The sequence below is a fragment of the Alligator mississippiensis genome, chromosome 3 (assembly GCF_030867095.1).
Source record: "Alligator mississippiensis isolate rAllMis1 chromosome 3, rAllMis1, whole genome shotgun sequence".
NCBI classification, from domain to species: Eukaryota; Metazoa; Chordata; order Crocodylia; family Alligatoridae; genus Alligator; species Alligator mississippiensis.
Window position 1 is genome coordinate 131,142,098 of NC_081826.1, and position 10,697 is coordinate 131,152,794.

Consider the following 10,697-nt stretch of genomic DNA (forward strand, 5'->3'; position numbering starts at 1 on the left):
CCATGTGAAAAGCCCAGATACAGCCATGTATACACTGCTGCAGGTCTTTTTTATCTGGTGACAGATGCCTCTTGTAACTAATGCTTAAATGGCAATGTTACCAAGTGATTTACACTGCTGTCACTTTGAACTGCTTCTGCACGTTAGCAGTTATTGTAGGTACTTTCATGTAACTTTGCTTTACTGTCACTGCATTTATTTATGTACAGAATTAAAGCATTCATCAAGGAGGCATCAATAATAAAACCGTTATTAGCTGACATTGCATTCAGTATGCCTAGCTAGCCTGTTAACGCAGGACCGTCATGAAATTTCAATAAACAAGGTGCACATACAGGAAATTCCATAGGGGGTGGATTGTCAAGACTGGAAATTTTACCTCTTTTAGAAAAATCATGGGGTTCCCTTGACATTGCAGATGTGCTGCTAACATTTTGATAAGGGGGTTCCTCAAACATTTCCCACTCCAACCAGAATAACATGTAACATTCTGTGGATAAAATATTTTCTCCATCATCCAAATAATCCACCTACCCAATGCTTTCCCTCCTCCCTCATAATCCTGCACACAAAAGGAAAACCATAGGATTTTCAGTGTCCTACTCTAGACGTGCGATTGTCTCCAACAACAGCTGCTGAAAGCATGTGTGGGTAAAGGCTTCATCTCTCACTTTTATACCTCTTTTCAAGTGGGAATGAATTCTGAAAAGGAAAAGGGGCATATTTCCATGGCAGTGCTCAGGAAGGGGATGCATCCATCTTGGGAACATAGTGAAGTGAGGAGGGGAAGGGGTTGCACATTTGGAACCACTGTTGTGATGCTTCCAAAAACATTTTTCTTCCTTCTTGGGTATTTTTCATCAGCTGTGCCCAGTATATGCAGCCCTGAACTGCCCTAAGTTTGCTCACTCTTTATTATTTTTTTCTTTTTTAACTATTTTTCAGGTATTGGAAAAAATGTCATCTGTGACCGAACAGCAACCCCCCTAGATGCCTTCAGGATGATGTCTGCTGCCCATTATTACCCCAAGCTTATGAGCATCATGGGGAATGTCCTGCGCTTCCTGCCTGCTTTTGTGAAGATGAAGCAGCTGATTCAGGAGGGCTATGTGGGGGAGCTCCTGGTGTGTGAGGTTCAGGTTCACAGTGGGAGCCTGCTGGGCAAAAAGTATAATTGGAGCTGCGATGACCTGATGGGGGGCGGGGGCTTGCACTCAGTTGGCACCTACATCATTGACCTCTTGACCTTCCTAACTAGCCAGAAGGCTGTGAAAGTCCATGGGTTGCTCAAGACCTTTGTGAAACAGACGGACCACATCAAAGGCATACGTCAGATCACCAGTGATGACTTTTGTACGTTTCAAATGGTTTTGGAAGGTGGGGTATGCTGCACTGTGACTCTGAACTTCAATGTCCCTGGGGAGTTCAAACAGGATATTATTGTGGTAGGTTCAGCTGGACGACTGATTGTAATAGGCACTGATCTGTATGGGCAGAGCAACAGTTCTCCTCAAAGGGAGCTCCTTCTAAAGGACTCCACACCCGTCAGCAACTCCTTGTTGCCTGAGAAGGCCTTCAGTGACATCCCATCTCCATACCTTCGAGGTACTATTAAGATGGTGCAGGCTGTCCGGCAGGCATTTGAGGACCAAGATGACAGAAGAACCTGGGATGGAAGGCCCCTTACCATGGCTGCCACCTTTGATGACTGTCTGTATGCCTTGTGTGTAGTGGACACCATCAAAAAGTCAAACCAGCTCGGGGAATGGCAGAACATTTCAATCATGACAGAGGAGCCGGAGCTGAGCCCTGCGTACCTCATCAGTGAAGCCATGCGTAGGAGCAGAATGTCTCTGTACTGCTAGCTGGGCTTCAGCTCTTGGCACGGAATGGAAATTGCACAGCTCTTAAAGAAAAGTCAGACGGGGCAAGTGTTTGGGCATGGAAAGGGTCGACGTTTTGGGAGAAGGAAACATGTTTAGATCAACTAAACTAGTTGGTGCCTAGATGCTACAGTGATGGAAGCAGTGAAAATGCCTAAAATAGATAAAAATGAGTTGCGTAAGAGCTAATCTAAATAACTTGTGGTGACTATTTAGTAACAGTATTAACTGGCTGGATAGAATGATATCATGGACTCAGTCTCCTTCTTGGAGGTGCTGTGCTTAAACCCAATTGTGTTTACTGTGAAAGATCAGGAAGGTCCTTCTTGATTTTTTCCTCTCCTGCTAGGCCCTGTGTAGGTGCTCTCATGTCAGAAGGTTTCTGATGGTATCTGACGTGAACAGTTCATACTATGCCAACTGACAACAACACCCTGTACTATTACCTTACTAACCAATGCATAGAATAATAAGGCTTTGTGTGACAGTGTCACGTGTCCCAGACAAATTTGGAAGCTCCTGTTTCATAGCTTATTCTAAGCGCCTGTGGGGTATTTTTTAGCATAATTAAATAGGAAAAATTGTGGCTTTTATAAACAAATCAATCTTAAACAACTCCTGTGTGTGTGTAGGAGGGCATCCTACAAGCTTCTGCTATGCTTCAATATTAGCTATACAAATTTGCTTATAAAGAAGGACTGAGCAAAACCTTTGTAAACAAAACTCCAGACTGCATGCTAGTCTACTGATAGTGGGTTTTGTTGCACAGTCAAAGCTCAGGCCAGTTTTATCAAGGTTTACACAATTTTCAGCATGCCTGGCATTGAATTGTGAGTTAATTTGTCTTGCATTATGGCTTGAGGTTGTAAATGTATGAAACGAGGTGGGTTGCCACCCAAAGCCAGGTGAGGTATGACAGAAGGTGGTTTTAACTTTTGTATTCTTTTAAGCCTAAGTGAATCCAGACTCGACAAAGAAAATGCCTGCACCAACCTGCAGACTTCCAGGTCCAGACAGAAACAGTGTGAACTAAAAATCACTAGGAATGAGAAAAATATTGGGAGCATCTACATGTGCAATTAATGCGGCACAATAAATTCTGGTGCATATAGTACTGGAGTTTATTGCTCCTGGGTGCTGCGTTTATACATGTGATTGGGCCCACAGTACACTGAGTGGATTGAAGCAGCCCTGGCTGGCAGGAAGACCAGGGGATCAGCCTGCCACCCTGGGGCTGCTCTGACGTGGCTCAATATGCTGTGGAGGGGCTGGCTTGAGCATGAGGGTGCTTCAGTGAAGGGCTAGCTGGCAGGCAGCCCCTGGACTGAAGCACCCTTGTGCCCCAGCCAGCCCTGTCAGCATCTACATGTGCATTGCTGCAGGATAGTACTTACAGCAGAGTTCATTAGTTTACTACAGCCTAATAGGGATGCACGTGTAGATGCTGAGACTTTACTGCAGAACTATTTAGGCAGCTCCACAATAAACATCTCATGTAGATACCCACTGATTTTTAGAGAAAAAAAAACAAAATCAGAAAATCTTCTTTACCTGCTAATCAGTAGCTAGCTACAGATACAGTACTGATTGTTCCCTTCTTATCATCATTGAAGGGATGGACAAATAACTTTCAGTCTATTTGTCCTCTGGATATATCCATGTTGTCTCTGACGATGCCTGGAAGGTGAAATGTCAACTGCCCCCCAAAAAACAAAACAAAACAAAACAAAAAAGTAATCCCTGTTGGGCATGAGCCAGCGCAACTCCCAGGCTTTCCTTTTATAGACATATTTTTACAGTGGCAGCTGTACTATATTTTCTTTTGCCATTACTATGCACAGAGTGGGAGTTAGTGGGCAAGACATTTTTTCACAGCAACCCTCCCTAGCATGGTCAGGCACAGTATACATATTCCCTTCTTTTTTAATGTTTTAAGGTCTGATTTGGCAAAGAATTTGCCCAAGTGAATGTGACTTGCTCTAGGGAATTGAATAGGAATACTTTTATGCATAAAACTATTTGCATGCTTAAGCTTACAGCACAGGTCCAGAGATAATAACAATCTTATGGCAAAATATAATGCCAGAAAGAATAGGAAGCAGTGTCATTTGTGTGTGTCCCACATGCTAGCTATATTTGCAGTAATAAGGACTGAGAGAGAAATCTGACCCAGGTCAACATATTGATCAATGCTAGAGTTATAAAATTCATGACAATTTAGATGTTTAAGGTTTACAGTTCTGTTCATTTTAGGGGCACTTGTATAGGTAGTCTACAGCTGTCCCCTATCCGATTGCATTCCACTGCTGGCTGTCAGGGTCCAGATGTAGTGCTGAATTCACTGAACTGGAAGATAAATGAAAAGGTTTGGTGCGCATTTAATTTGGAAAAAATAAAACCCTGTATATATACATGTGTATGTATGTGCACGTGTGAGCATTCCTGAATTATTTTCTGAAATCTATAAACTGTGTGAATGATGGAGAGATATTGTCATGTCATTTGTTTAAATAATATTGAAAATGAGTCAAATGAACTGTTTGATAAAGATTGTTTGACCATTTCTAGGAATGAAACCTGATATTGACTGCTTCTGGCTGGCCCCTGGGCAAATTTACAGGGCTTCTCTTGCTGGGGGTTCCAGGAAAGTTTGGAGTTTTCCCCCTATTGTTTAAAACAATCCCTTTAAAAACAGTTGAAAAAACCCCCAGCAATAATGCAAACAGGAAATAACCAAGACAATCATCATTGCATATGTAACTATTTTTTAAGTCCTTGCCAGAAGGCATACATAGAAAAATAATGCTGAAATAGAATGATTAAAACTGCTTCTCTCTTAGCAGAAGAATATTTACCAGAGCCAATCAAGAGAAGGAAATCTGTTGTTTTTTTCAATACAGCAAGGTGCAATCTCCTTGCTATTGACAGTGGCCAGTAGGAGTGCTGAATGTAGGCTAAGCAAGTGATAAAATTATTGAAGGCAGGGGATTGGGTATGAGAGAAACCATGCCTGATATAAGTAAACCTGATCCCAAATTGTATAGTGGATCTGAGTCCATATGTTTCTGAGTTTCTTATGATTTACTATTTGCAATAGGGCTGCACTTTAAAAGCCTCACTCCTGGCGTTGGCCCTAATTGCAGTAGGCTCCACAGAAAATGTTTTAAAACCAATAATGTTTTTGACACCTTTATTTTATTGTTTGTTCAGCTCTGCACTATTGTGGTTCTGGTCAGAAGCAGAAATGCTGGAATCCTGGGCCCCAGTGGTGTGGGTAGAATCCTGTGGCTGTTCATAGTTGTGTGGAAGATGCTAAAACAGCTTTTCTGTCCCAGAGCTGAAGCGTTATCCTCCGTTCTATACACTTATGGATTCAGATACTGTAGTTTGGCAGAGCTTAAATCTTAACTCAGATGGCAGGTAGTAATGGCTTATTATAAGGATTGGAGGACCGCATTTGCACTTTCCTGAGTGTAAGGTCGGATGACACATTGCCTTTCGCTCAAGGTTTTGATAGTGTTAGGCATAAAGATACTAAGCTGTTGTCTACTTCACATCTTTAAAGAGCTAGGAATAGTTTTATTATAGAATGAGCTATAATATTTCAGTAAAATTGGGATTTACTTTATAGTACAAGGGATGTTTGGATCCCTTCTGTGCAGCATCAAGCCCTCATCTCTGAGCAGCACTGAGCTGGATGCTGTATCTGGCTGCTAAAGTTCATGACAGGTTAAAGGATTGGGCTAACAGTTCATTAAAAAAACATATGCTTTGTTGAATTCAAAAGTGGTACATGACCAGGGAGTATGCACTTGGAATTGCACTTTTCTTTCTCCATTGCCACAAGACTTGAGACTAATGCTGCTAGAATAGACAAAGGCGTAGTAGCCAGATGCAGGCTATTGCTGAATTTGCAGCAGCCCCAGAAGTAACCTTGTGCATTTGCTGAATCAAAGATATTTCTGTTTCCTAGAGCTGCTGTTGATGAGACTCTTTCCTTTGCCATTCATTCCTTGTGTACATATAATATTAAAATTTGTGCTCTGATGCCAAAGATGCAGACAGCCAAAGGAGTGCTTGTTCAGAGGCAGATTATACCCTACTGCTCTACTTATCTAACAGCCGTAGAATAGAAAGACTGCCACTGATTTTCACCAGGCATTGGTTAGGGTTATAGGTGAAAAGGGAGGTAGATTGAGGGCAAGCTTTCACCATGTCCCTGAAGAGTAGCAGGACACAACTACAGCCCTTCTTTTCACTCTAGGAGGTAAAAGATGCTGTAAAGGAGATGAAGATAAGGTACGTCCTTGCCTTGTACCTATATGCACTAGCCGGCAGTGTTAGCTGGCCAGGCAGGGGGAGTATGTTTCAATTCCTGAAGATGCCTACTTAAGTCCTTGAGTTCTGGCATTTTCCTTATCTCATCATATCGTGCACAGGGCTGGATTAGTAGTGTTCAAGCTAGGTAGTTAGAAAATACCAACATAAAGACAGTACATTCCTACTTATATGGCAGAGGGTCAGTGCATGTATATACTAGCTCAGATGCAGGATGTGTTTCTCTAGAACTCACTCACAGCTTTGTCTGAAAGCCGGAGAAATCCCCATTCAACTCACATGGGCAACCAGAAGTACTTTCCACTTTGTCCCAAATGTTTCCTTCTTTTGTAAAGCTCTTGAATTACAGAGACTGGAGAAGAGAAGGGGCATCACAGAAATGCAGGAGGGAGGGAGGGAGACAGCTCCGTTGTACATTGTTCTAACATATAAACAATTCAATCCTGGCATTGCCCTGTTTGTTTTTACGCCCCCATAAATGTGGCAGACATTTTTAAAACTAAAAGACTCAATTGAACAAAAAATTGGTGTTGCTAAGCTGATTTTGTTTCACAGAGCAAGGCAAACTTAGTATCTCCACAGAGTCTTTTTAGGGGCCGAGAGGGGTCCATAAATGACTGCTGACAGCATATTTTGTTACTGAAAGTTTTTAAACCCTGGTCTTCTACCTTTTACCCTAAGGTAAATAAAACAAGTGGAGCCTGTTCACTGTTCATTTCCATATTGACAAGGGTTTAAAAGCATCCAGCAGTTTTAGGCTTTGTCATGCTATTTGACACATTGGCTTAATGCTCTTAACTTCTTGATGAGCAAATATGTCTTCAAATACCTGAAAAGCTGAACACTGAACAGTTTGATCTCTAAAAATGCTTTCTAGCTGTTTGTGACAAGCTGTGAAATGGTAGGCTTATCCAGAAACAGGTGTTCTTCTGTTTTTAACATTGGAAGCAAAATTTGTAAATGTTGCAGTTGAAGTATGACCAAGTAATCATCTACCATCCTGTCCGTTTAAAAATTTATCTTCTTTCTGGGAATGCCTTGACCTGTAGGGTATATTCCTTTGGATAACAATAACTTCTTGTAAAAACATTTTCCTCTCTGACTTCCATCCTTCATGAGAAGGAATTTTAAGTAACTAGGACTATAGATAGGATTGTATTTATGAACCTATATTGTAACATCATTACTGCTGCTATGATGCCAAGCATTTGAAACATCAGACATAGAAATAGATTATTATATCCATTTCTAGACTGAAAAATAAAGGAGAAAAACTGGTTCAGATCCACAAATAGAAACATTTAGGGGCTTTTTGTTTAGACTGTAAAAAATAAATAAATATTGGATCAGTCCAAAATATTTTATTTACCTGAAATAAAATGCTTTGTTTTTACGTTTGGATTTTTAAAATATTATTTTAAATATACGTCAATTTTTAGTCTCTCAAAATTAGCCTCAAAATTAAAAATCAAAATTGAAATAATAAGGCATTTTTAAAGGAAGCAATTACTTCAAAAGTGTCAAAATTAAATGTTTCAACATTGCAGAAATCTATGTCCTATTATTGTTCAAAACTATTCACCAGATTCAGCCCAAATGTGTGGCTAGTTTCAGTGTCCTCTTTCCAACTCTCCTTTTTGGCAAATTTGCTGTTTGTGCAGTTTTATTTGAAACATAAAACCAGGACAACTCTGCCAATGTGACTGAACAATCCTTGTTCTTTAAAAAGGATGTCACCTTTACATCCAAAGTGATGTCATTGCTTGACTAACATGTGAATTTAACTGGGCCAGACTCTGCAGCTGTAAGGGGTGAAATGCTATTACGTTCATTCTTAGGGTTTCAATTTGCCTGTTTCAGTTGTATCTTGCCATTGATCTGACTAGGGAACTCTGGTTTCTTGCGTGGACTTGGTGTAGAGAAACGAGGTTCTCTCCTTGTTGATGTGGTGCCAGCTGCCATCCTTAAGGGCCCTTACAGATGCTTACCAAGTCTACCATTTGGCTAGCTATTACTTCTCAGCAGTCATGTAACTAGGAAGGGGGAGCAGAGCACATGCTCTGGGTGCTGACTTAGATAGGGCACCAGTATTATGGCCCTTGGGGAGCCTGTACCACAACAGCAGCTGCCAGGACACATGGCACCCTTTCCTCTCCTTCTGTGCTCCACAGATCTCTGCCTCAGGTGCAAAAAAAATAGTTACTTTTCTGCTTCTCATCTCTTGTCCTCTCTGCCATGTCCTTTCTTCTTACCTATCAGTCAAACTCACTTGTGTGGACTTGTCTCTTTCTGTATCAGGCAATTAAGGCAGGGTTTGTGAAAAAAGGCATCCTTTTGCTTTTGCATCAGGTTTGTTCCCTCTCCATGTTATGTATAGTAGCTGAGGAGCCTAGTAGCTGATTTGAAGCTAATCTCAAAGCAAATAAATTAAAGAATAATACCTACCCAGCTGTTCTAGTAGATTACATACCCAATTCCCAGCCAGGAATGGGAATGGGAATTGGTGCAGGAATGATGCCCACTGCTTCTCTCTGTACTGTTGGGTTTTTGGTTTTTTTTTGGGGGGGGGGGGGTTTAAATCATGAAAGCAAGTGTATGTTCAGTTTGTTGCTGTATAAATGTTAACTGTATATTTATTGTGTTTTTCAAATACAGATATATATCAATGCAATATGTATAAAAATGTCAATGCATGGACATATGTACAGTAGATATTTTAAAGAGTTATTTATCAAGAAAAAGTAAGTGTTGTAAACAGAGTCTATATTTTATATCTAATGTAGATAGCAAAAAATACCTTTTAAATTATATAGTAGGACAATTTGGGGGAATGTTATGGATGTTGAAGAAATAGACAAGGGCTGGTTCTGTCATTTTCACAGCCACAGTATTTCTTAAGAAAGCTGCCTGCTGTGCCTCTCAGCTGCAACAATCTCTGTCTGTCTCTTCTCTGGGAAGATGATGTGCATTGTTACTTTTATACTGCTCGGGGGATGTAGTTAGTTATGTTCAGCCAACTGGTATGTGCTGCTTAAAACATGGTTTCCTGCTGTTCTCCATATTTGCATTGATGAAATAAAAGGAACTTAAATTGCAAATAAAGGCATAAAAGGATGTGATTCCAGCTGTCGGCCATCTTTTCCTGTTTGTGTTTTGTGCAGTGTAATAGCTATCAGCTCTTTCTGCCTTCTGGTCTGACTGTGAATTTTGACATCTCTCTGAGTAGAATACATAAGGTTTGTGTTTGCATGGGTGATTGGGCAGGGAATGTAGGGGAGAGAGGCTTAATATTAAACTGTTAGTAGGTTTAACTCTGGCAAGTTTTGAGCTGAGGTCTGCAGGAATGATTCAACCTGGAGAGATTTCTGTAACAGGAGAAACTTTCTTCTGTCTAAGGAGAGAAAAAGCACATTGCCTATATTGAGCACTGGGAATTTGCAAGGCAGCAGGGCTTACTTTTTGCCTTTTGTGTTTTCATTCATTCATTCATTCATTCATTCATTCATTCATTCTATGTATATGATATTGTCTTTCCTATTTTACAGAAAGGCATACCAAAAAGATGTTTAACGAGTCAGTCACATTTCCCAGCCACTAATAAAACACATTGATTCCAATATACTTTAAATCCATCAAAGTATGGAAACTAGTCACATATAAAACTATCACCACACACGCACATGCGGTGCCTTTCATTCTATCCTGAAGGGCTATGAACTGCATACAAAATATAAACTCCATGTTTCTGTATTTAGTACTCACTTCCCTCATCACAATAATGCAGTCCATTAAGGGAGGCTAGAGTGGGACACAATATAATTTCATGTTTTGAAGGTGTTAACATCTGCTGGCAGAGTGCTGACTTGTTTATAGCTCAGCATATTGGCTAATATATATTTTTAAAGACCTCTTCTTCTAGCCTAGACTGGGTCAAAATGCCAGGATGTATGGAATTAGTCCCCATATCTTTTGGAAATTATATGCTTCCAAGTTTTGTCTCCCCATATAAGTGAACATATAATTAATTATTGTATTCAGCCAGCCGTCCACAATTCTATCTCTAACTATTTAACCACTGCAGTATCATCGGGGTGAAATTTACTTCTCCATCAACTTCATTTTAATTCCATACCTACTTCTATTTCCAGGGTAAAACATCAACTCTTGTACAACAGCACCCTTGGGTCCATTAGTATGAAAACCAGGTGCCAGAGATAGAATGGTATTAATAGCACATAGTTACAGTAGAAAATATATAATTTATACAGGTGAGAATAAATAGAACAGTCAACCTAAATATTTCATACTGATGAAGCTTCTTAAATGCTGAATCGAACATTTTAAAACATGAGTTGGTAGAGTTAGATACCTAACTATTGATTTGGGTATTCAAATGATTTGCTTATCAGAAATATGGGCCGTGAGGAATTCTCTGATACTTTTCCATACGTTTTTAAAATCAGGTGAATCTAAAGT

At 40.2% G+C, this 10,697-nt stretch overlaps 1 protein-coding gene across 1 annotated transcript in view; it reads left to right on the forward strand.

The window, feature by feature from the left end:
- The window catches only part of GFOD1 (Gfo/Idh/MocA-like oxidoreductase domain containing 1), a 121,438-nt gene extending 112,098 nt beyond the window's left edge, over positions 1–9,340 (forward strand). The window contains exon 2 of the mRNA XM_006261973.4: positions 946–9,340. Within this exon, the coding sequence (XP_006262035.1) occupies positions 946–1,865 (920 nt within the window). The 3' untranslated portion in view covers positions 1,866–9,340. The remainder of the gene's footprint in view (positions 1–945) is intronic.
- The last annotated feature ends 1,357 nt before the right edge of the window (positions 9,341–10,697 follow it).